The sequence below is a fragment of the Strix aluco genome, chromosome 4 (assembly GCF_031877795.1).
Source record: "Strix aluco isolate bStrAlu1 chromosome 4, bStrAlu1.hap1, whole genome shotgun sequence".
Taxonomy (NCBI): Eukaryota; Metazoa; Chordata; class Aves; order Strigiformes; family Strigidae; genus Strix; species Strix aluco.
Genome location: NC_133934.1, coordinates 98,626,956 through 98,654,139, shown reverse-complemented (window position 1 = coordinate 98,654,139; position 27,184 = coordinate 98,626,956). Strand labels below are relative to the sequence as shown.

The following is a 27,184-nucleotide window of genomic DNA, read 5'->3' as shown; positions in this document are numbered from 1 at the left end:
CTGTTCCCTCTTGTGACTTGCCACATCCAGATTCATGCATTCTATAAGCAGAAGCAGCTTATTTGAACTTGCCTAAATATATTATATGTGTGTTTCAAATTCTATTCAGGTAATGAATTAAACTTCTGGGTAATGTAAAACATGCCCCTTTTTCTTCCTTAGTCCTGAATCCAAATTTAGGAAGAAGGCTGACAAGTTAATGGGCTGTTGTAGATGAAACATGAGGACCACCTTAAGGCCCATGAAGAAAACAGGAATACACTATGAGAAACTGGAAGAAGCTGTGGTCATCAGAACTTAACAATCTCTAACACCTTGGGCTGGTGTTATAGGCAGGTTAAAATATCATGGTATTCAAAAGAAAGACCTAATATTAGTTCTGGTATCTTACATCTGTGAAGCACACTAAAGGACACACACATTTGCAGTAGTTCTGCCAGTCAAAACTAAAGACTGCCAATAATAACTGAGACTATAAAACATAGACTATGTCATCTTGCTTATGGACGCTGTCTAGAAGATACTGAAATTAATGGGAACATCTTGGAGACCTCATACAGTGCTTTTTTAACTGAGAGTTAATATATATTTGTGAGTACATTTTAAATTATGAGAAGTATAATTACAATAATAGTACAAAAGACAGTCAAGGACATAGTTCAGTAATATGCTGCATCCTTTGGAAAGCTGAGGAGTCTGCACTGGAGACTACATGCTTTTCAAGGCTCCAAGGACACGTGCATTAACAAATGTGTCTTAAGACACATGTGTCTTAACAATAGATTAAAAATTAGTCTTCTGATTTGGAATCAGAAACAGTATATATTTATAATAGTCTTATATCAGACTGAAACTATCAGTAAGACACACTTCAGCAACAACTATTTTAATGTGAGCAATTATTTTCATATATATAGCATATTTCTTCTTCCCATTACATGAACTTTCTGGAAATATTCCTTAAGTAGAAAAAAGTTATTTTTAAATTCTTCATCAATGAATTAGTGCTACTTGTAAATTTAATGTATTCTATATATTCTACAGATTTACAAGAATCTATTTCATACCAATGGGGACAATGAAAAAATTTCTATAATGACAGGAATTATTATGACAGTGAAGAGATCTGAACACAACCAGAATGAATATATCACAATCACAACAAATCTTTCTATGTCTATGCCATTGGTAGTATGACATGAATGGAATGGAATCAAATTTTTATGCGCACAATTTATATATTATATTGAGCAATATATTTAATAAAGCGGATTAAATTTATTTGGAAGTAATTATTCTATGTCCTGAGAAATATCAGAAAGAGAGCAGGCAAAACAGTAATATTAATCCCATGCCAGGAACATGTTTTATCAGGTTTCCTTTTAGCTCTTAAACAAGATGTAGTAAAAACAACAACATTCTGTCAGACTATATGTTCATTCCTTGCTTCCTGGATTAAATATGCTTATTCTATGCCACATTTTTATAGCTTTCAATTCCTGTACTTTAAATCTATTAAACAATGTCAAGTTGAATTTTCTTCAAAAATTGCTGCAGGTTAAGAAAAAAAATAGGGCAGTAGAATATTTGAGGGCTAACATTTATGTCAGCTAATTAATATGGATCAGTTGTGGTCTGCAAGAATTTTTAAAGTGCATGCATGTTTGAGATAAATATAGACTAAGGATCTGATTTTGTTCTTTCTCAAATTGATAACAAAGCTCTTACTGACTTCAATACAAGTATGTTCTACAAGTTTTGTAGGCCTGACAGATAAAATAAGCTTTTGTGCTCTTGCATAATGTTAGTTGTCCCAAATTGAGCATAGCCCAAAATAAAGATATACAACATAAGAAATAAATTATAGTTGCAACATTATATTTATTGTTCTGTATTCTCTTTACTTGGTAAGGGAATGAGATTTTGAAAAAATAAACATTGGGAAAAAACAGTAAATTTTTTTGGTTAGCAAGTTCTCTTTAAATAAGTTGATAAGAAATCAGCCCATGTTCAAAATCAGACACCCTCTAATCTAGAGGACACAATACCATTTCCTTGGTTTAAAACATTAATATTTCATTATTTATTCTCAAAAGATTGCCCGTTAGCAACAGAATTTGGTTATTTCAACACAGTTCTAGATCATGACCAAAATAGGCTACCAAATGGACAAGTGTTCAAAGACTTTTATGCAAAAGATTCATTCTCCCTATGTCGGACCCTCAGGTAGCTGGATTTCTCAGAACAAGTAATCCAGGGCATTATCCTGTTTGGACTTCAAAATGTCCAAGAATAGAGCCTTTCTATATAAGAAGAATGCCTTGTATCCAGAAAAAGAACAAACGTATTTTAATCATAGAATCATAAAATTTATGTTGGAAATTTAGGTTGGAAAAGACCTTTAAGATCAATCTGTCCAACCATTAACCTAATGCTGCCAAGTCCGCCAGTAAACCACATTTCTTTATATACCTCCAGGGATGGTGACTCAACCACTTCCCCAGGCAGCCTGTTCCAATGCTTGACAACCCTTTCAGTGAAGAGGTTTTTCCTAATATCCAATCTAAACCTTCCCTCGCACAACTTGAGGCCATTTCCTCTTGTCCTATCACTTGTTACTTGGGAGAAGAGATTGACACCCGCTTCGCTATAACCCCCTTTCAGGTGGTTGTAGAGAGAGATAAGGTCACCCCTCAGCTTCTTTTTCTCCAGAAGCCCAGTTCCCTCAGCCGCTCCTCATAAGACTTGTGCTCTAGACCCTTCTCCAGCTTCACAGCTCTTCTCTGGACACGCTCCAGCACCTCAAGATCTTTCTTGCAGTGAGGGGCCCAAAACTGGACACAGTATTTAAAGTGCAGCCCCACCAGTCCCAAGTACAGGGGGACAACCACTTCCCTAGTTCTGCTGGATGCACTATTTCTGATGCAAGCCAGGATACTACTGGCGTTTTTTGGCCACCTGTCCTTGAAAGACACTTCTAAAATATCTTCTTCAAATTAAACCTTATGTATAAGTAAACAAAAAATACCTTACGCTTAGTATTAACACCTGGTTTCTGTCATTGTAAGTCTTACCTGTTTGTAGTGTTTCAGCATCAAAGACATTCTCCTTGAAGAAAGCTCTAAAAGACAAAGGACTTGCACGGCAGTCTTCTGAAAGTTTCTCAACAGCTTGTCTAAACATAGCAACTAAGTCATGAAGAGGTCCATCTAAATCAAGCTGAGAAGTGGATGGTGAAATCAAGCTCAGACGTACAGAGATTGATACACAAGATGCAGAACTAGACTCCACAGATTCACACTCAATTTGGAAGCCCTCTGACAACATCTTCATTGCAAAATGTTTTCTTTGGAGTGGATCATCAACTGCTGCAACAACATGCCATTCAATGGCAGCATCTCTGGGTAGGTGAGATATTACAACCACAGCAAGCAACCCACACACTGCAGTTACATCATGATATAGCTCTGAATCTTCAACCTAAAAGATAAACAAAATATTGTGCATATTACAAAGTTGGTAGAAATTAATGCTGCTCATATTCAGCTGATATATTAAAAAAAGTATGTGCAGTACAGTTATTTCATGAAGACTGTTTTCCCCCTAACTTTCGTTCTTATTGAAAAGTCATCTTGAGCAATTATGAATTTGTCTTGACAGTCAATATCTGCTCATTTTTGCAATCTAAAACGACTACTATGCCTGTACCGTTTAAAAAAATGCTGATCATAATGTATTTTACACTCGTTCTGCAATCAAAAAGAAGCCTTTTTGCAGACAGCAACTTTTGCCCATAGTAATGGTGTTTGAAGAATAAAAATGGTAGGAACTACCAAAACTACAGAAATGAGATAGTAAAGCACATAAGGTTTATTTTAAAAGTTGAAGTACTAAAAATACAGTTCAGATACAGCAAAGATACAGTTCAGTTAGTTGTGAACAGCAGAATGTTCTTGAACAAACCCTCTTAGAAGATAAAATGTGCTTTCTTAATAGCAGAGCTTATTTAGAAAGTATGTTTAAATTGTTTTCACATCAACCAGAACATCTAATTAGCTAGCTTGGTAAGCTAACTCTGAGTAACTGAGTTCCTTTTCTTTTGATGCTATTAAAGAAGTGGGACAGGCCTTCTGCTTACTTCTTTGTAAAAATTTTAGTATAAATTGCGCTGTAGCAGTAAAATACTGAAACACTCTTCCATGAGATAGAGGAAGAAATTGTGAATTTGTAGCCATTTCAACCTAAATTAATTAATTGTACCTATGTGCATTAAATAGGGTTACCTTTGACTCTTTAACAAAACTGAGTTCATAAAATAATTATCTTGTCCTTCTATTGTTGCTATCTATTCAATCCTTCTTTGTCTGAATAAAAACATAACCTTAGAGCTTTAAACTAGGAACAATACATTTGACTGCATCCAGCAGCTAAGCACCACACAGCTGCTTGCTTACTCTTCCCCTCTCCAATGGCACAGGTGAGAAAACTTGTGAATCAAGATAAAGATGGTTTAATAAGTGAAGAAAAAAGGAAGAAGAAAGGAGAAAAACCAAACAAGCAATGCAAAGGCTATTACTCAGCACCTCCCCACCAGCAGACTGATACCCAACTACGCTGTGAGCAATGGCTATCCTCCCAAAGATCCCTCCCCTTACTTTGTATGGCTGAATATGATGTTCTATGGAATGAAATATCCCTTTGGTCAGTTCAGGTCAGCTGTCCCAGATGCATCCACTCCCAACCTCTTGTTCACCCCCAGCCTACTCACTGGCAGGGCAGGTGACACAGAGATGTTGACACTGTGTAAGCACTGCTCAGCAACAGCTAAAAACCCTGGTGTGTTATCAATGCTGTTTTGGTCACAAATCCAAACCATAGCATGATACGGGTTGCTATAAAGAAAGTTAACTCCATCCCAGCCAAAACCAGTACACACATTTAGGTCTGCTGTTACCTTATACTTAAATGCATATACTCATACTCCTATTATGTATACAACAAGGTCTATTTATGGAAAGCAACCCCATTTTATGATCTACCTACTCTCAAAAAGTATGAATTTACATTAGCTTATCAGGTCTCTGAACACACTTTTTTTTAAACAACTGTTCAAATAGTTGAACAGTTAAAATGCTTATTCTGACCAGCAGATTATTTTTTTCTTACTTTTCCTCCATTTTTATGAAGATATTAAGCATGTTTAATATTAGTGACTTCCACTATCTTCTTTGTGTATACAGATAATAACTTTTTTTATATACCAATTCGCTTACACCACAGCGCATAGTAGTAATATTGTCCACTGCCTGACCTCTGAAAGGAAAAATAATAACAACGCAAACATGTCATTTTGCCTGAAGTCGATAAGGCCATATAACTCACAGTACCTTCAATCCACAAGCTCAATTTTCATCCACTCGCTCTCAACTTTGAGAGGAAGAAATAATGACAGGTTACAGGCACTTTATTTCAAAATTCACTCACAAAGTTATTGACAAGCATTTTGCACAGAATATCTTTGATGCTTGACCCTCGTGAGCTGTTTACATGAAAAATGCACTTCTATATTAACGATAGTGGAGTCTAATTCTATACCAAACATGTAGCAATTGCTTTAGCATTTCTGGTTTTGATATGGGAACAAAAATAGGGATAATTTGTCTCAAATTGCAGTCACTTCAGTCATAATAAAATCTCACTGAGTACTGTTTGCTTTCAGTACTTTCATTAGGCTAGCCGGGACTGTTATTAAGGTACCAACATATAAATGTTATATTAGCACTTAACAGGAGGAGCACAGTATTCTCCTCTAGGAGATGAATTCTAACCTTGTCAATATAATTCTGCTCTGAGTGCTGTAAAACAGTTTGAAAAGATGAAATACTGTAGCTTTGCACTGAGGAAAAAAAAAGTCATGCTCATTCAGGCTTAAAGGCCACGTCGCTGGCCCAAGGTGCTGAGGTACTGTTTAGAAAAAAAAAGTCTAAAGAAGCTCTCTCAGGTCACATCAAGCACTAAGACAAACTTTTCTACTTCCCTGTACTTGTCTTAGGTTGTTAAATCAATTACTCACTATTTCTGCTTGCCTTCAGCTGCCATTTAGAATATGAAGAACTACATGAAAATTAAGGCCAGAAGAAAGTACATTTCCAAATTTAACAAATGAGAATCATTCTGTGTGAAAGACTATTCATGGTGAAACCTGTGCAGTACTATAGCACTCATAACCTTTAACTTCAGAGTTTGCACAAAGCACAAGTGATGGAGCTACTGGGGACTAATAATCTTTTATCAGCTGCTACAGAATCTTACAGAAATACTTCTAACAATGACCTCTCCTGACTTATTTTCAAGAAATCACTGACATTTGTGTTGTACATGAATGCTGCTGCATTTATGAGTTACTTTTCAGAAATTTACAACTGTCTTAAACAGCTGGATATCTTTATGATAGCCTGTCTAGTAAATGAGAATGAATATAGAAGGTCTGCTAAGAAACTCTACTCATATGATGCTGGAACAATATACGTAAGTATTAAGAGTGAAAATGAAGAGGAATTATTTTATGACTAAGCTGCTTTTTACAATTGATTCTGCACTCTTATCAAGGAGATTCAGCACTTCTGTCAGACAGCTGTGGTACTATGAAGAAAAACGTTTTTAGAGTTCTTGCCCAAGGATACTGTTGTAGACTGTTCTATAAAGGAAAACAGCTTTTAGTCTAGTCCTTCTACATCCTCAGTCTTGGGGGGGAAAAAAAAAAAAAAAGGAAGAAGAACAGGATACAGCTTGGCTTGTAATTCTTCAAAAAGAAGTGTCAAATAATTCTGGGGAACCTCCAAAATTCTTATTGAGAGACAAAAAAACTGTTGGGGCAAACACTGTTGAAAGCAGTGATTCCTTAAAGTATATATGACCTGAATTTTACAAATTTTTACAAATTTCATTAGCTGTAGATGTAGCTGTCATCTAAAGGTATTTGCCCTTAAATGCTTCTGTCTATCAGTAATCAAATGATTTTCAATTCATGGGAGAGGGTCTGCCTGTTGAAGAGTCCAATTTCTACTTGTTAGCTTTTCCACAGGATTTAATCCTTTCTAAGAACAAATACTGCAAAGTAGCTTTGCACCAGAAGTTCAAATGTCATAGGGGAAAATGAACAGATTGTAAAGGTTCAATGGATGACTTCTGAGACAATATGGAGACAGATGCTACTTCTGTGCTATACTTTCACATGATCTGATTTAAAGAGGGCTGGAGAAGGAAGCCAGGTAACATCCTTTCGCTGTGCAAGAGACAGCCTCTGAAAATAAATGACACTGTAACAATGACTTCTTTCAGGAATGGATGCAAACGGGATCTCAGAGACCACACTATGATAGGATTCTGATTCTATCATGCTATAAAATGGAAGATCCCAAAACTTTGGACAAAAATTTGATATGACAAGTGATTTAGCTCTAACTGAATCTCACGTTAGACTGTCCTCAAGACATGATTCACAATATCCTCCCTCTGCCAAAAGGATCATCTGCTACTCAGTTTATCAAAGGTGGGAAAGATGGAGTACCAGAAAGTTTGGAAAAGGAAGCCAAAAATCAGATTTTTCTAAATGCATGCATTGTATCTATATCATTCTCTATCCAGAGAAGGACTATGAACACTCATTTTTAACATCTTGCTTTGAAAAAAACACAATTCAACAAATGACTTTTCCCACCATGAAGAAAATACTGATATTCTTCTGATGATACAGTACACATTTCAATAATTCAGGGGAAAAACAGAAGGTACAGAGAAGATTTTAGGGGGATACAATGTGACTCTATTATTTACCTGACATTTTATAATACCTAAGTAGGCTGATGCCATATTACTGTAAGCACTAAGGAGAGTGTCATGCTAAGCTAAGTAACATCTTGGAAAGTCTTCATGGACTGGTTAATAAAGAATCACAACAGTTGACAGCAGTCAAGAAAGCAAGTAAAACATTACGAATTCTTAGGAAAGGAATAGAGAATAAAGTGCATGCCACTGCAGAAATTCACAGTTCACCCACACCCTGAGTAGGATACACAACTCTGGATCTTGCAACTGAAAAAGGACATATTAGACCCAGAATGTGTTCAGAGGAGGACAACAAGGATGATCAAAAGCTCTGGAGGGTCTAACTGGAAACATTCTCTAACCTTCTTAAGGAGAATATAACAGAGGTTTACAAAATCATACATGACATAAGAAGGGTGGATATGGATAAGAATTGATTTTTCAGGCTTGTCTTTCTGTACAAGAACTATGGATCATCAAATGACATTAGTAAAAAGCATGGTTTCAAAAGGAATGATGGTGGGTGACACCTGCAATTCCTTGATGGAGAATGCTGTGGTTGCAAGAACTTTACAGGGATTCAAGGGGAGCCTGAACTCAGAACTCAGAACACAGATTCAGTGGGGATTATAAAAGAAACATATTAAAATTCTTAGTTAATTCTTAATTTATACAATAGTTAATAATTTATATAAAATTAATTATTTATATAACTGTTTAAATTAATTTAATTAATTTAAATATGAATTTAAATAGTTTGAAGTTGGGAGAATATTAGGGTGGATATACGTTTTTCCTGTTTTTACTATTCACATCTGCTTAGGGCTACTGTTTGAAGTCAGAATACTAAGCAGAGCCTACACCATTATGGCTATTTTTATGTTCTTACATAAGAATTTATGCTTATGCTGATACTAGTGGTGTGTTTGGTGAAGAAAAATGACTGAGCTTTCTTGACTGACTTGTTGAATTTTCACAACTAGTCCCTTCCAATATTTCTGTAATTCTAAGGGAGTTTTATGTTCATCTGTGATATTCCAGACTGATTTTATAGATGAATGGTGAACACAGAGTCAAGCAGAAGAATGAAGAAAACAGCTTTGGAGTGCTTTTTCAGCTAGTTGAGCAGAGGTATTGGCATCAGAATATTGGGCTGGAAGAAGTGGGAGTTTGATGTGGTTACTCCTGACCTCTTTCTGAGAAAAAAAAATGCCTCCTCTTCTACTTTTTCCCAAAGCAGAATCACAGAGAGAAATGGAATCCTGCTTTTAGGAGGGCACATATATCTTCAGTCCCTGCTTATACTGACAGAGACAGCACAGACAACCAAAACACAACAGAAAGTCCCAGGCAGTTCCAAGCAGGAGATCTGTCTGCTTTAGGCACCTGCCACAGGAACTGGGACCTTGAGCCCTATTACACTGGAGCCATCCAGACAGTCCACTGTGTTTTAACCCCTCTAACGAGTTTCTGCAATGGATGCTTAACTCAAATCTGCAAAAGTACACGGATGATCAGCTGGAAATAAAATGGGGTCAAAGTGCTTGGCTGAAAACTTATTGAAGGCCACAGTACTAGTTATCAATTGACATCCAATTCAGTAAGGTATCTGATAATGACAAACGAGAATGGGAACTCTTCCTGTAGTTTATATTCATGCATAAGCTGAAGCTGAAAGGTAGCTTGGTAGAAACATTCCTTAGTTAACGCTTTTATGAACATGTCTAATGCAGAAATACAAGCCCTTTCATATCACAAGAAGGAAGGTTAACAACAGAGGTTGTCAATTGGTTTTAAACCTTGTAATTAACCTGTATCTTTACAGTAAAGTAAAATGGTTATCTGAAGTGCTGTGTGCATAATGCTTCCCTGAGCTTTGTTCAGATAGAAGAAGTTACCACATTTGCCTTAGTTCTTAGTAAAGATTCGCTCAATTTTCATTGCGCATATTCAGGAGAGCCACAGAATACTCTCACACTAATGAATGACTAATGCATTCACAATACTGCTACAAACCAAACCCAATGCAATGAGCATAGTGAAATAAAAAAGGCTAGATGTAAGGATTGCAAACTAATTTACATAGTGTTGTTTTAAAAGTGCTAACCTTAAGAAAGAATTTCTCTAACTAATAGTGTAGTTTTTTCATTTAAAAAAAAATATCAGAGGCAGACCTATTGAAATTCCAATGAAAACACAGGAATACTGAGTATAGGAGAAACCTACACTCAATGCATCGTATAAGCATTTAACTATTTTACTTAATTTAATTGAAAAAGGTACACATTTCAGCTATTAACATTTATTATATAAATTTGTTTATTTTGACTATCCTCCATTTGTTCCAAATGAGAAATATTATTTTTGTTGTGTGAGTAAGCACTAAGGTCTACCTACCTCACAGCTGAATATGGAATCAGACTATGAGACAGAGATGAATGCGTAATTGCTGTCTCCACAACGAATTGACTTGGAGAACAAAAAGAAAGGTACTGTGATGTTACTTTTAGAAGTTGAGTTTATGAAAACCTTCTATGGTATGCATTATTACACCATTAGAGCGGCAAGATTAATGTGCCTTTAAATAATACATTTAAAATTTCTTTTACACTGCCTGCATTAAACAGAGTGCATCAAACTCCTGAGATCCAGTTTAAGCTTTGCTAGAGTCTCTCACAACAATAGGTTTATGACTTTAAAAAGTAAAGATTCCACTAGGAAAACTGCGTAAGAATAAAAATGTCAGTTCCTGAAGAAAGTAGGATAGAAGCAATCCTTTTCAACATCCTAGTTTGTCTAATACATAGGCCACATGCATTCCTGGTATAACATGCCTGAATTCAAAGAATGAATACCACAGTGTTTTATAACAATAAAATTGTTAAGAATATTCTTTTTGCAAAGCTTACAAAAATAAGGAAGTCAGACATTTAGTATTCCTTCCTGAAATAAAACAGATTATTTGCTGTATGCCAAAAATACATTAAGACAAGACTGGCAGACTAAAAATGAGGTCTTCTAAAACCTGAATATTTATCATGGAATAAATACTGTTAATATAAAAAGAAACATGTTCTTCAGAAATTTTAGTCCTCTACTCCATGACATGCTGGACAAAGCTGACAGTACCTCAGTTACCACTGTGTCATGTAGAAACTATTTTGTACAATGTCAACTGGAAAACAGACTGTACTTGGTGTTACTGAACCAGGGAAAATCTAGAAAAAACAAGGTTGTTCTTTATTTTTTGTGTCAGCATCTGATAGCACATTTTTCAGAATGATTTCTTTTTTGTGCAGTCTTTATCTATCTTTAAAAAACAGAAACATGAAAAAGGGAACAAATAGGGGTATAGAAATTTAGAGGCAATACTATTTCTAAGGGTACTTTTAATAAATTTTTGTAATTTGAATGGATTTCGAATTAATGTTATCTCTTAATATAATGATTATAATTCCAGGTGCTGGCATTTGAGAAAAAAAATCCAAATTTAAGTCTTCTTCACAATAATTGTGAACAATTCTGCATGCAGCTATGGTAGTGATGCAAAATTATTAGATATGAAATGGTCAGCAATTAAAATGCCAAGCACAACAGCTTACCTTTTCCCAGAGAGGCATTTTGCTGGTGAATAAAATGAGCATACCCCAAGTTATATTAGCAAGAGTATAGGAAATCTGAAATCTATACAATATATTGCTGGCTGTTATTAGAATTTGTCAAGGTGATGGACTAAAATTTTATGGTAGTCAACCAAGTATGTCAGAAGAAACTATCACAAAAATTAACTAACATCACTCTTAGGGCCCAAATCCCGCAATAAATCTAGCATAAATTTGATTTTATAAGTTGAGACTGCTTTTTGGTGCATAAAGGATATGTTTAAGTCTTTGCAGAATCAAAACTTTCATGACAAATGGTCTCTGAATAGTACTAGTGTAAGTATATATAAGTACTATATAAAAATGATAAGCAAATATGGAAACTCATGAAAATAGAAAGAGTTCATAAGAAATCAGATCAATAACTGTATATGATCTATAGCTTATGTCACTCAAATAGAATAATTTATCAACTTGCTATTCTATCTTTTACCATGATTGTCAACAGAAGCCAAGAAGTGGTAAAAATTTTTGTCACTTCTGTGTGTCAGAAGAAAGGGCTCAGCTGAAATTAAAGACAAAATCTTACAAGCTCTCTTTTGATTATATTTAGTACATAAGGATACCATTTGCTTGTTAATTTTGTTTCTCTTTTCTATTGTTGGATCTCTGTATTTTCATCCTTTCATTTTAGAAACTGAGAAGCTCTGTGACATGATCAAAATAAGAGCAATCAGTATCACATTTCCATGAAGACATAGTCAGCTTTGAATGAGTCTCTAGAACAAATAAATAATTGAAAGCCTGAAGACTGTACACAAAGTTTGTAATAACTAGGCTAATGCCTCTTCTTTCTGGACTTACCAACCTGGAAGTTTCCTTGACAAAAAAGCTCAAATAATTACTTGTAAGAATAAATTGAAAGAAAAACAGAAAATGCAAACTGGCCTGCTGAAAGAAAGACACAGACTTCCACATGCACAGCAATGGAGAATAATCTCCTATTTAAGACTGAGACTTCTATTGTTGCTTGATTTATCAGGTAAGTATCACAATCTTGCTCTATCCCATTATTTAAAAGCACAGTCTCAATAGCCCCATGGACTTAAGAGTTTTCAACTACCCACTGAATTTTATATATTTCAATCTCTCTTCAAAATACTTTTCATAATTGTATCTGACAATTATGCCACCATCAGAGCAAAAGAAAGATTTTAAAATGTTGGATAATCAGTTATGGGAAGTATGTGATAGTATCAAATGGAAAATATGCAATGCCATTTTCTCCACGTTTTTAGATGGTTATAAACCTCAGCCATAGCACTGATTATTTAGAGGAAAGCAGGTGCAAAGGACTACAATGAATGTGTCTGGACTGAGAATCTGAAAAGCACAGGACTGCCAGCATGGCTGTCAATGGGGCATAATGCCTGAAATTCAGAATTAGACAATTAATATTAGCTTTAAAAATGGATACGACTGCTTGAAGGAGAAGATTTTCCCTCTTACTGGGCCCCTAGCTACTCCCACTGATACATAATGAGACAGATTAAATCTAACTTTTGTTTAACCTGGTTGGTTTGGGTTTTTTTTTTTTTGGAGGGGGGTAGTGGTTCAGTTTTTGGTTGTTTTTTGGTTTTGGGGTTGTTTTTTTTCTGAAGAAACTGTTTATGGCTTCAGCAGAACATTTCAGTAAGCAAGTGCTCTGATACAATATGAATACCTGTATTTTTTTTCGCTAAGTCAAAGGGGTCAGGAAGGGATTTTCACTTTTGTTAAGTGCATACACACCTTTGGTTGTTTGGCTTATTCTGCAGAAGTAGTCACACTACCATGTGTACTTACCAACCTGATAAACACCTTTCCTACTGCATGGGAAGCTCAGACTCTTGGTTCTCATCCTGTGGCATAAAGTACTTTAAACTCTTAAGGTCTGATATATTTTAGTCTAAGTATACTCACAGGGTTCAAAATAGGAATTTCTGGGTGAAATGTAATGATCTGTGATATACAGGTCAGACTAAATGATCTAATGGTGCCTTCTGGCTGTACAAGCTACTCAAGCTAGGAAATCTGTTTTGCCCACTACTTAAACTCAGTCTTTCCAGCAGCACTGCAGTGCTTGAACTCTAAAAACACACTGAGAAGGCAGGCAACCATCTTATTCATGATGGCCTTTAATATCCCTTGCTGATAGTTTTAAATTTTTAAACAGCCCTACCTGTTGTGCTCCCTTTTATGTGTTCTCATAGTTACAGATATAATTTTGGAAGCAAAATATCTAAACAGTAAGCATAATAAAAATGAAACAGGTTAAAGCTTATTAGCAGTAGGGAGCAGATGTAGCAAAATTCTGCCAGTTCCCCTACATTTCCTCCCCAGCAGGGACTTTCTGTCAAGCTGTGAGTTAGTTCTATACAATAATGCAGGCTGCTGTTACTGCAGTTGCACCTTCCTATACCTCGCTAATGTACTAAAAATTCACTTTGATTTTTGATTTCTTCCTTCGTAAAAATAATATTTAAAGCAGTTCCTGCAGAGCTAAATGTAGATTCAAGGACTGCATGCTAGATGCTCAAAAGTGCATGAAAATGTAGTACTGGTAAGAAAATAATTACATTTTGAAAACTGTTTCATTTGCTTTAAAAATATTAACTTTCTCTCAACAAACTAAAGGTTCCTGAGCCAAGAGATAACCAGTTAATGACTGAAGTTAAGATTCCTTGAAATACCTCTCAAACATACATCATTCAATATTTCAGTTACAATGTGGAAAAAAGATAACTATTTAAGGAACAAAGTCATAAATTGATAGCAATATAAACTGAAAGCAAATGAAGTCTGCCACATGAAACATGATCACAGACTGTCACTTGGAGGGTTTTATTCTTCATGTGTAGTGTCAAAAATAAGCACTTAAGAAAAAGAGTTGAACTGAATTAAGGATGTTCAAGATGGAAAGATTCCACTTGAAAATCATTTGAGAGTGTGTACCCAAATGGGACAGAGAACGAGAAAAGTTAATGGTCAAAATCTACTTTGTGGGCATTAAGGATAACTGATTTTATGATTTAGAATTTAAATTTCAGATACTGATTGCAAAGATGTTTTCTTTGAAAGTCTACTTTCCTTCTGAACTTTGACCTTGAGCTCTAGAACTAATTCTCAAACCAAATGTCAGATTTTACCTCAGATAGTCTAACTACGATCACCTGTTCATCTGTACACATACAGCACCATTAGCTACTGTTGTTGAACCTGTAATTAAGTTTTGCAGGATTCAGTGAAGAAAACTGTGATGCTGCTGAAGGCAGAAGAAAAACAATTTGAAAATTCTGGTGGCACTATTAAACTTGTATTAATTGCCAGCCTCTCCCTCATTGACACAGTCACCTTTATCAGTAGTGCAATCAAAAATTATTTTGAATGTGGCACTTTTTAGTAAGCAAAGATTTTTAGTGGAAAATACAAACATTTACATTCCTTCATCTTATGTATATGAGTTTTCTCGGGACAAATGTTTGTTTTCAGCAGTGTAGTCAGTTACTTCATTTTGTAATATGGTATGACTGCAAAGCAAGATCAGTTAAATGGAATATAACAGGACTATTAGGATTGCGTATACCCTTTATTTTAAGTCAAGCCATTTATATTGGTCAGTAATATCCTACATCTAGTTTTGAACATGGATTTTTCAGGACAGGTTTTCCCTCAGTTAATTTCCTACAGTCCACTCTGGTGGGTTGCCCCCGGCTGGCAGGTGAGATACCCCAGTTGCTTGCTCTCACTCCCCACAGCAGGATGGGGGAGAGACTCACGAAGGCAAAAGTGAGAAAAAATCACGAGTGGAGATAAAGACAGTTTAATAACAGAAGGAAAGAGAAAAAAAATAAAGGCAATCACCCATCACCTCTTACAAGCAAACTGATGCGCAGGCAGTCTCCGGGGAATGGCTACTCTAGAAATAACTCGGCCCCGCCCCAGTTTTTATTGTCAAGCATGAATTTATATGGCATATAATACCTCTTTGGTCCATTCGGGTCAGCTGTCTCAGCTGTGTCCCCTCCCAGCTTCTTGCCAAACCCCAGCCTACTTGCTGGTTGTGAGCAAAGTTGGAAAAAGAGAAGCTGTGCAGTCACTGTTTAGCAACAGCCAACACTGGTCTGCTGTCAACATGGTGTTAGTCACAAATCCAAAACACAGCACTACAGGGGCTGCTATGAAGAAAATTAACTCTATCCCAGACAGACCCACTACATCCACTCACGAGAGGAAATTCACCATAACCTAAAAATTATAAGCCAAGTTTGAGTTAAATGCGAAACTGTTCTAAGCAATCATTGGAATGAGATGTAGGGAAAGCAAACTTGTTCTCCTGAAGATGAAGATACTCTCTCAGATTACTACTGAAATATATAATGGAATCTTAACTCTTATGTTCCTGAAGGCAGGTGAGTCCATGTACAGAAGATTAGAATGGAAAGCTTTCAATAAACGGCCTTTAAGTGACATCTATTATTATATATGTTTGCTAAAAGTTGTTATACAAGGAAAAAAACCCCAAATATATATTCATGGATATGTATGTAGTGTATATTTATCTATATGCATATATATGTATACAAGGAGGGAAGGAAAGAGAAAAATCTGTATACCTGTACATCTCCCCTATGTAATTCTGCAGAACATGCACAGAGAGACAATGAGACTATGCGTTACTGAACAGATATCTACAACTGCACAGAAACATTCATTTGACAAATCATGACAAACATTTACCAAAATTACTGACTTAATTAGAAATGATTGACAATATTTTCATCAGTTAATAGTTCCTCTTTTAGACTCACTTGCTTCTTCATTGAGGTATATGCAGAAGTAACTACTTTGTCAACTACAGGAGGTGGCCAGGATGTTTCCACAAAGGTGCTTACAAGCGAGATGCATAAATACCTGCATAATATTCACACTGAATAATGTCCAAAAGAAAATCAAAGTTAGTTTTCAAGTGTTACCAGCTGCGTTCACTGTGTTACAATAAAGGACTGACGAGAACTATACACATGTATCACATCAGCTGGAAGCATTTTTATTTTTCATCCATGAATACAGAGAGGAAGCTGAAAGTGATTATTCACTGCTGAGCTGGCATGCATGTTACTGAGTATTGACCAGTTTGCGCTGCTCCTTTTTGCTATGCAAAATTTTAAAGGAGTTTCAAAATAATGATAGCTCACTTTGATGCTGTTTTACTTTGAAAGTGGAGTATAGGAAAGGATAAATAGTTTTTGGTTTAATTTGACTTTTATGAGTAAGGAAATTGAAGATCTATTACTAATTTTGAACCCTGTGTGATCTTGTTCAGAGAAGAGGAGAAGGAAGAGGATATTAAATTGTTATTATGACCACCACACAGAACCAGAGATGAGGATAATCAAGTACTGAAATTTAGTAGGATCCCTTGGATTGTACTATACACTAGTAAAGAAGTACTTCCACTGGAAGAATATTTTCCTGAGTTAATGTTTTTCTTTTTGCTTTCAAGTTTTTGGTGATAGAAGATCATAACTGTATCTGAGTAGAGATAAGATTCTTGCAGTTTCAAATGGAAGAGATGGTATTTTGAGCTCTAAGTTTGATGAGACAAGTTAAAATACCCTCCCTGGAAAAGACCAAGATCTAGAATAGCTACTTAGTACTTAACATCAAACTACTTTGGATGGAACATTTTTCAGTGTCTGAAAGAGATTAACCTGCTACAGTTTTAGGAAGGAGCAGTTAATAAAACTGTCTGTGTAGGTTTGGGTGGTAATCCAGCCCTTCTTTCAGTCCTGGTCAGCAGGATTAACTCACCCAAAGGAGAACAAAAAAACTTTGAAGCTGATGATTTTCCTGAAATTCCTTCCTTCATTGTGGGGATTTAAAGTGCCCTACACATAATTCGGACTACAGTTTAATAGGGAAGTTTCCTGAGTGAAATAGGACCTTGATCACTTTTCAACCAAAATGGCATTTTCCCCTCAATAAAGAGGCACTGACAACAGGTACTTGCCTCGGGGCTGAAATCCTGTTAACGGCTTTCACAGTCATCACACATAAAACTTTTGACCAGAGGTTCTGGCCTAAGCAAACAGTGGATGTATATATGCCATCTTGCTTAGCACAAAAGTGACAGGCTCAAAACAGAATTAATATTTTCAGCAAAGGAGATGAAGAATCACTCAAAAAAACCCTTTTAAGGGAACTGCTGCAGGGGAAAATCAGTCAGCCTGGATGAACTAGGTTGTTTACCACCCTGAATAACTTGACATGCATTTCTTCACTGTGTCTAACTGAAAAACAATGTTCAAATGCATGTATATATTACCTGTAAATGGCAAATAAGCTAGTGTAAATCAGTTCATGGAAATCAGAGAGTTATGCTGATTTATACCAGCTGAGGATTTGATTGTATCTATCTACACAAACATTCACACAAGAAATGCTCTCCTTTCATATTTTCTGTTGTTGATAATTTATGTTTATAATCTAACAAGTCAAATTCATGTATACTGTTTAGAACATTATGCAATCATATAATTTTTTATGTATACTTATATATACGACTTCTAATAATGGCTTTAGTTAAAATAATATTGACTGCTTCATTGTTCTTTTTGTTGACTATATTCCTTTTTAAAATTCATTAAGGGTCCACTAATGTTACAAATAGAATATCATAATCTTCCTTTAAAGAAAAGTGAAAGTGGCAACCCTTTCACCTCACATCGTGGCCCAGTGTCAAAAGACAGACTATTTTCAAGGACCTCTGGAGTTCCACTATCTGCATTTGACCTGTGTTAAATATTCTCATTACAGTTGCTTCAAATGAATACAAAAGCTTTGTTTAATCTGAACACAGGGGAAATGAAATACACTAGGCACAAGATGAAAGACCCACTACCACTGTGCTGTTTGAATGCACTGCATGTTCTTAACATGGACCATAAAAGAAGCCCGGTTTAATATATCAAACTGAGGAACACTCAAAATAGCATCTAGTAGCAAAATAAATGCTATAAACCTGATGAGACAAAAAAGGGAAACAGAAACATGTATTTTTCTTCCTACTGAATTTCTGATAGGCATAGATACTGGCTGGTAGCAATGTTTTAAAAAAATATTTAGTTTTCTTCTGGCAATATTACCAATTATATTAATTAACCTAGGTGAGATTTTACCGCAGCGTAAATGTAACAGGATTCTAATCTACCACTTATACCTTTATAATATTTATCTCTACTCCTCACATTTTAACTATGCTGTTCAAAAAATTGGTAAAAGAAGGATACTAATTAAATTAGTATCACCTATACTATTATCCATAGGACACAGAGTTTACAACACTATTTGGAAATCTAACAATTGTATTAAACATAGATATTAACCAATACACACAATAAAATATACAAAAATGTGTACCTGAATATTACGGACTTACAAACATCTGTTCAGAATGGTGAAAAAGCACATATCTTCTCACAGAAATCTGTGGGTTTTTTAATATTCCTTTTAAGTTTTATGGTAATTTTCTCCATAGGTAAAGAGGATCTTAAACCTCTGTCCAATCCTTTGCAGCAAGAAAAACCTTTGACTTCCACTATTTGAGCATAAGCTACTTCTGTTCTAGTTAGGATAAAGTGTCAGAGAATGCATGAATTTTATTTAAATTCATGACAGTCTGTATATTCCAAATACTACAGGCATGTCTGAACAATGCAACAGACTGCTGTGTTACAGATGCAGGATGCCATTCTAAATGACTGCCGTGAAAACATAATAATTACTCCAGAAAACCACTGCATGTAGATAGACAGCTTCTGGTTCAGGATTTAACTTGTTTATACCTTGGGACCTGTGCATTATTTGGTAGGCAAATTGGAAAGACACAGGGTAGTACCACTGGTATCTATAGGACTGTTAAAGGAGGTACGATGTGGGGACTCCCTAGAATGGGCCCAGTGCCCCTAGATGACTGGTCTTATATATCTTTAAAAAATCCTAGTTCAGGCTCATTTACATATTTTGACATCTAAACAGTCTGTAAATCTGGCCCAAAAGGTTTAAATTTAGATACTTAAAGTTGGCATCAAGTTACCCAAGTGCTGAAATAAGCAAGGAACCCATTCACAATATATATCAGATAAAACATTGTGAATCTTTTTTCCATCACTTCTGCATTACATGTTATTAAGACAAACATTGTCAAAAACCTGACTGGCATTCCTGACAGAATGAAAGTCAACTGTAGCATTCTTTGCTAGATTTGAAACAATCATGGGATCACAGCAACCCAATCTGAATGCTTATTATAAAAAAATAAAGCTTCTGTCAGAAGAAGGTGGGCTGGAGAACTTTTAAAGTTTGTAGTACAATTGCTCAGGAATTTATTGCAGGGAGGGGACCAGACAACTAACGCCCAAATGCAAGCTGTGTTATAAAAGCCAAAGACACATATTTTTTGATGTCACAGGAAGTATTTCATCAGGTAGATTTTTTATTGCTGAGGATGGAAAATACAGTGGTAGATGCCTAATAACTCACAGTGGAATTGATCTTTAGTATTATCATCTGAAGAAAAAAACCAGTATGTATAAAATGAATTGCTGAAGCAAACGATATAAGTTAATGGCCTTAGAGCTATTAATACATCTTGCAATTACATTAAGTATTATCTTTCTGTGCAACACTGTCTTCTAATCTTAACAAAACATATTGTTTTCACTGTTTCAAAATCTCCCTTCACAACATTTTGGGTTCACTTACAAATACAGGCAATTCTAAACTTTGTGTTGGTAACAAAACATTGTGTACTAAATGTACTAAAGTATTTCCCTATAATTTTTTCTTTTTATAACAAAGAAATCTGAGATAAAATTTCATATAGTTCTGGAAAATCTGCCTCTGAGTTTTGTATTTGCCACCAAAACAAAATAAGAACTGAAACTGATTTTTATCATTCAGTCACATTTATCAAGAACTGTATTTCAAAACAGCAACTGGCCTCCCAAGTTTTTCTGTAAGTTAACGTGCTCTTAATTCACAGAAAAAAAAAAAGAATTAATAGTACTTTGCCATAGAGTATACATTTGAATAGCAACAGCCCAAACTGTTACACAGTTTATCAAAATTGATATATTTTACTGGCCTAGCTACACCAAACTTGCTGGGGATTAGCAAGATGTAAAAATAATAAAAATACAGCAGTTAAACAAGCTGGAATGCCTGAAATCTTGAGACCGTACAGCATGTTTCTTTGTATTGGGGAGAAGAAAGCAAAAAGCAGGTAAATTCAGATGTAGAAAAAATAATGTACTCATGATCTTGCCCATCTCAGTCTAGTGGAGTCTGTTGTACAGACAGAAGTACAATCCACCACTTGAAACACTCTAACGAAGTACTACAGGGATGGTTCTGCATGCAAAGCCCATGGGGAGGGGAAAAAGAAGGTAGGGGGTGGACTCAGCTCCCAACTAAATATGGTGGGAGTACTGTCTAAATGTTACAGCTCAACCCCTACTGAATAAAGTGCGTATACAAAGTAAATTAATACAATTTTGCAGGCACAGTCACTGTTATATCATTATACAATAATTATTTGGAATATTTCCATCTATCAATAATGCCATCTGTCCCACCCAATACAAATGGACTACAACCCATCTGGCTTATTTTCTTCTATTGATTACTCTGCTGAATGAGTTAGCAAAACTGCTTATAAAATCATCATATTACATGACACTGTCATTAAAATATGTGAAGTACAGAAAAACACAAGATGAGACTTAATTGGAAAACTGTCAGTTCTTCTTCCAGAAAGTTTTAACAATGCTATAAGCTTTTTTTTTTGGGCTTTTTTTTGGCTTTTTTTTTTTAAATATATAAAAAGCTCTAAATGTTAACTACTGGATTAGGCAGAAACTGTTCTACTGTGAAATTGTTACTATTTCTGACTAGGTATGTTAGAGAAGCTCCCTAAATGTATCTCTTCAAGAGTGTCAAAATGTCCCAAAGTGTGCCTGGGAATCACAAAGAAACTGTGGAAGGAGTGTAACTTAAAAATAGGGTGGGAGGAAGCTGCCGATGGCTGGCACTTGTATTTGTTAATTCCATTTATTTTTCCTAGGTTTTGGCTTTGATTATTTGTTTGCATAATTGTCTTTATGCTATTTTTGCAGCCTTTGTTTTTTCTTTTGATTTTAGCTACTGCTTCCATCAACTAGATTTTAATTTCTACAACTGTATCTTGTTTTTTCTTTTGATTTAAACCACTGTTTCCCTTAACTATATTTTAATTTCTCCAGCAACCACTACTTAACAACAATGCAGGCTTATTCATCTACAGAACTTAAATGCTTACCTCGGCTCCCTCACACTAGATCTCTGTTTCTACAATACCCTTTTAGTTTTAACAAGGGAAATCTCCCTTGTGTACATTCAAAATGTCGATCCAAAGATCTTTTCGTTAGCCCAGTGATTTAGTTGAGTTTTTTTGAGTGAGACCTTGGTGGGGCTGCTTTTGTAGCTTCCCCTCCCTGAGATTTTTTTCTTTCTACTACAACCTTCCATCCCTCCACCAGATTTCTGTTTCTTCTGTCACGACAAATGGCTTTTCCAGTGACACTGCAACTCAAAAGGACATAGGAAGGAAGATGAGAGAGGGACAGGGGCTGGGTTCCGGCTCGAAGGACACAGCCTTTGATGACTGTTGGTAACTGGAGTTCAGGGAGGCAACGCTCAGGGTTATACTGGAGGGGTGAGGCTGCAGGGAATGGGGCTGGGAGCACAGATACTGAGCTGCCATCTGGAGTGAGGGAAATGAGGGTGACAGCAGTGGAAACGAGCTGTTTAGGAAGCAAGGAATGATGTTGGAATAAGGAAGGGGCCAGAGGCTGGGTGACTGAAACAAGTTAGAAGTTGCTAGGGGGTCCAGCCTGCTTAACTATTTTCTCTCTCTCTTACAATCCCCTCCCACCCTTGATGCTCACTAGAGCCACTCCTCTGGTTATCAGTTAAATAGCTTGGTTATTCTGAAACATAGTCTATTTATCTTCATAATTCAATAAGTTCCTAAAAGACAATTGTCACTGTCAATATGACAAGAAGGCCTCTAAAGTCCAGGTAAGTGTGTCTGACCGCGTGGCCTTATCTCAAATGAAGCTTTGATCAACACTATTGATCCATATCCTGCTCTTAGAAGTAAACCTTTTGTGTGCTATAAACACATCCAGAGAACAATCCTCACACTTCTCTTTATATTATGTTCTGTTAGATCCAATTTATTTCTGTCCTAGACAATTTATGCAATCCCTTTTGTGCTTTACAGACTACTGACATCAAATATGTAGAATGATTCGACTGAAGTTGCAGAATAGTATTATTTATGTAGAGGATATTTACAAGACATTGCTATATGACAGAACACTAATAATTTTCAGTGCTCTAAAAAAACCCTTTGGCAGTTCTGATGCATATGATTTAGTCACTGTGTTAAATACAAAAACCTCTATTTTAATATACCATCATTTTGCTATTAAATACAGAACATTCAACAAACAGAAATGTAGAGTCTAAAGCCTGTCTTTAAAGCATAATTTATGATGTCCAGTTTACAAGAAATGAGTTCTGAGCTGCATTGTTTTGTTTGCACAAACTCCTTCTTCCTTGGAAGACAGAAGCAGAACAATTTCAATTGAGACACCATTTGTTCTTATTAAGTAATCTGTAGGTTGCTATTGATTCAGGCCTTTGGCCACTTCTTGAAATACAGTTCAAGAATAATAAAATACTTTTGGTTTGGATGACTTAGTATACTTGAAGAAAACAGATCATTATTTCATGTCATGGCATCTGACAGAACTGTCTGTAGTAGTATTGGGATACCAAAAAATAAACAAAACTACACAAGTAAGGGATATGCTACTTAAAGACTTAAATACAGATGCCTTCAGAGTAAAGCTACTGTGTTCTGCACAGAAAGGCAGTATCTTACAGCATCCGACAGGCTGCTCCAAAGAAAATGTTAAGAGATGTAAAAACTACATTTCCTGTTTTCACCGATTCTATGGAATAAGCGAAAGAGAAGTACAACTGTTGTACAATTTATCAGTTATTTTACAAAGTTCTTCCAAATTTCAAACTTTACTGTTTTCCTTATTCTGAGAGTAAAGGAAAAATTCTCCTAATGCCACACCAGATAGTGCTTCTCCTCCAATACAAAATCTCAGTTTCCATTAACAGGACAATTGTATTTTCAGGTCAGGACAATTCCTCCCTCTGGTTCCTTGTAACAGAAGTGTTTGAAACATCTTTTTCTCTGCTTTGCTGTGTACCCAAACCCTTACTAATAAAAAAAGTATGCATAGCCTGAGGAAAAATTCAATTCCTCTGTCTGAATCTCCTATTGACAAAATGATAGGGAAATTGGAACATCTGGCTGCTAATAAGACCTCATTCCCACTGATATTTTAATTGTTTCCAAAGCATTTTTAGATTGTGTTGTGGCACACATTACTGCCTCTACTAATATTTTTTGCTCTTTCTGATACTGTCATTAATGAATATGATCTGATAAGCACAGCATAAGATTGATGAACATCCTCTAGGATTGCTTGATGCTCCTCTAGGATGTTTTTTCTTAAATATTCCTGAAAACTGTTAGGCAGCTAACTCTTCATAGAAGTATGAGTAGGCTGCAATGCACTTTTAAGCTATGGATGAAAAAGTGACACGGGACAGATACTAGTAATAGCGCAAAAGCAAGCAACCCCACCTGTATTTTTCATGTAGCTAAGAAAGTACTGCCTAGTCATCTCAGTAAGTGGGAGAAATACAAGACTCAAGAAAGAGTGGATGGTATGTATAATAACTATGGAAAACCTAAAAGATTCTATATGGAAAAAGGAAAAGTGTCAAAGAACTGGCAAACACTACCAATCTGCCCTCAAATCATACATATCACAAATAAGAAAGCATGTGGTCATGGTACATGTTACTAACCAGTCACATAGCAAAAAACTGAACTGAATTAAAAAATATGAATTTAATTCAGATTCAATACACTTGGTCTTGGAAGAGTAGTAAACACTATTTAAGAGCGTCGTTTATTAATAATTCAAGGTGGAATGTGTGTCTAAGTAAAGCCTACATCTTTACTCAGAAAGACAAGTGCCTAGCGCAGAGACTGAAAGTGAAGGCAAACAGAAGGAAAGTTTCAGGTGTATTTTTCCTTCTTCTATGGCAATATTAACATATGCTATGTTTCCAAGCCATGTATTTCCCTGAGAAAATAGTAATTAAGCTACATTATACAGCAATTATGGTTACTACTCTTTTTTACTCAGTTGTGGAGAAGTTATGTTTTATTTCCAAAATGTGTGGCCATTACCTTTTCAATGCTTGCAGGGTGTTCCGTGGCTATTTAAGAAAAGTGGTATATACATAATAGAAATGATTATGGTATCACTATAAATCACTGTGCAAACTGTCATGCTGTTAGAGATAATCTAGGGTCAACCAACAGACAGGCACACCCCAATCTGGTCTTAAAAGTTCAGCTGAATAATAAGCAATAATAAGCAGTAAACTGTTAAACTCAGTTGTCATGACAATATTGCTTGTAAGAAAGACAGGAAAAAACCTCAACAGAACAACTCACAAAAAGTTGAAGTAAAATGCCCAGTTATTATGTAAAAATATATGGGCAGAGGTAATTCAAATAAGCTATTGTTCACATTTTTGTTGGAGGAATTGGCTGCTCTTTAAGAGTTCTTTAACATATTGCTTTGGGGAATTAAGACAAAGTTAGTGATGAATATAACTTTCTATTAAGCAATTTTCTTTCTCAATTGTGCACAACCACTTATGAGCCAGAACATAACAGCTCAATCAAACCTTATTGTATCAGCTTTACTTGAACCCCTCTGAAATGTACTGAGAAAATTCTGATATTACTAAAAGACTTGGGGGGGGGGGGGGGGGGAAAGACAATCCAGAAAGAAGAAATGAATATCACAGCTACCTTTTTACATTCTCTTAATTTCTTCTGCCATATAGAGCGAGCAATAGGAATGTGCTTGCTGTCAGTTACATAGCAGCTGGCTGTGATGATGTGGTGGAGTGCAGTCTTCTGGCTCATAGCTTGAAGAATTCGCTCAACATGACGGAGAGAAACTGTGGCCTCAGTCCATATGCCACCACTAACAAGCTGCATCGTACAAGGTACTAGAGCAATCTGTCCAGCACAGTAGAGAACATCTCCAACCTAGAAATAAAAACAAGTAAATAAGATTCTGGGAGTGTATAGAAGGCATGAAAAGCACTTATCTCCTTTCCAGGTAGTTTCTTTCAACAGTACTGTTCTTTGCCATCATTTGTCACAAATGGAGCAAACATGTCAGTCTAAAGATAATTTTTGATAGAGATTTAACTACAATATAGAAACACAGCACTGCAAGATACTCTAACATAACAGTTAATACATGGACGTATGTGTCAGCTCAAAACAATAATATCTGATGTTACTGACTGCTACAGCTGTTGGATCACACTGATGCCCCAACATGGTTAAATATGTTCTTGCTTTCTTTTCTTGAGTGACAACACCCACTATTTTTGAGTCAATGCTTTTTTTTTTTTAACTTCTAAGTCTTAAGCTTTGTTTCATGTAAGAATATATAAGAAAGTGCAAGTGTATATCTGTAATGTCTTTAGTAAACTAACTTAAAAATACTATAAAAATAGTACTTGCAGAACACCTAAAAGACTGTGTATGAAAAAAGTAATGATAAGCCACCAGAAGGTAAAAGGAAATTGCAGATTGAAAATGAAATGCAGAAGAGTGCTACTTGACCAAAAAGATGGATTCGCCTTTTGAAAATGGAATTAAAAGGGTGGCCAGATATGCCATCAATGTATGTTTTAAGTTGAGCTGCAATGCACTTTCTTTGGGCTGATTTTGCAAAGTCTTCCTGGCAACAGTCTCAAGACCTACTTTTCTTAACAGCAGCCAGCAAAGGAAACATTTATTCTTACTATTCAGACATCTCAAAGATTTATTATAAAATCTTAATGTAAATATCAAAACTTTTCATCCTCTTATGCTGCACTTCTCTAGAAAGCCACTGCATTTCCTGATCAGTGAAGCAGTAAATTTTATTCAATATCAAAAGAAAACTAAGTATAGAAGTGGGAAGTAAGGTGGGCGTAAGCAGCTTTGAAGTCAGCATAGGAAGCATTTTGCTAGGAGAGGAAAAATGGACTGTGCAAGGAATCTTCAGGAAGAATTTTTCAGAACTTACTGTATAAACTGTAAAAATTCCTCAGAATTAAGAATAATTAAAAAAGAAATCTGTGTCCTACAAGACATGGCAATCAAACCATGTGACAGACCCATATGCAACTCCAAATCTGTCCTCATAACTGTCTGTGTCTCACAAAAGACTCACACATGTAACTATTGGAAGAGTATCTTATACAATTTGGCATACAAGTTCTATGATTAGCAGCTGAAGAGGGGGAGGAGCAGAGAGGAAACATAATATATCAACTGACACCCATCAACTATTTAAATTGTTTAAAATATCTGAAATATTGTTTTGATAATGCTATATATAATCCTGAATTTGGAAAAAAACTATGCAAGTAATATTTTGGTTTATAGGAACAAATGGTCTTTTTTTTTACAGTGCTATTTTAAAATATGTGCCATCAAACAA

At 35.6% G+C, this 27,184-nt stretch overlaps 1 protein-coding gene across 2 annotated transcripts in view; it reads right to left on the bottom strand.

Annotated features, from left to right (window-relative positions):
• DPH6 (diphthamine biosynthesis 6) overlaps positions 1-27,184 on the bottom strand; it is a 223,564-nt gene that overhangs the window by 37,268 nt on the left and 159,112 nt on the right. For both annotated transcript variants that reach the window (XM_074824522.1, XM_074824523.1), the window contains exons 13-14: positions 25,489-25,731; positions 3,075-3,480 (exon numbers count right to left, since the gene is read on the bottom strand). In XM_074824522.1, coding sequence (XP_074680623.1) covers positions 3,075-3,480; positions 25,489-25,731 — 649 coding nt within the window. The remainder of the gene's footprint in view (positions 1-3,074; positions 3,481-25,488; positions 25,732-27,184) is intronic.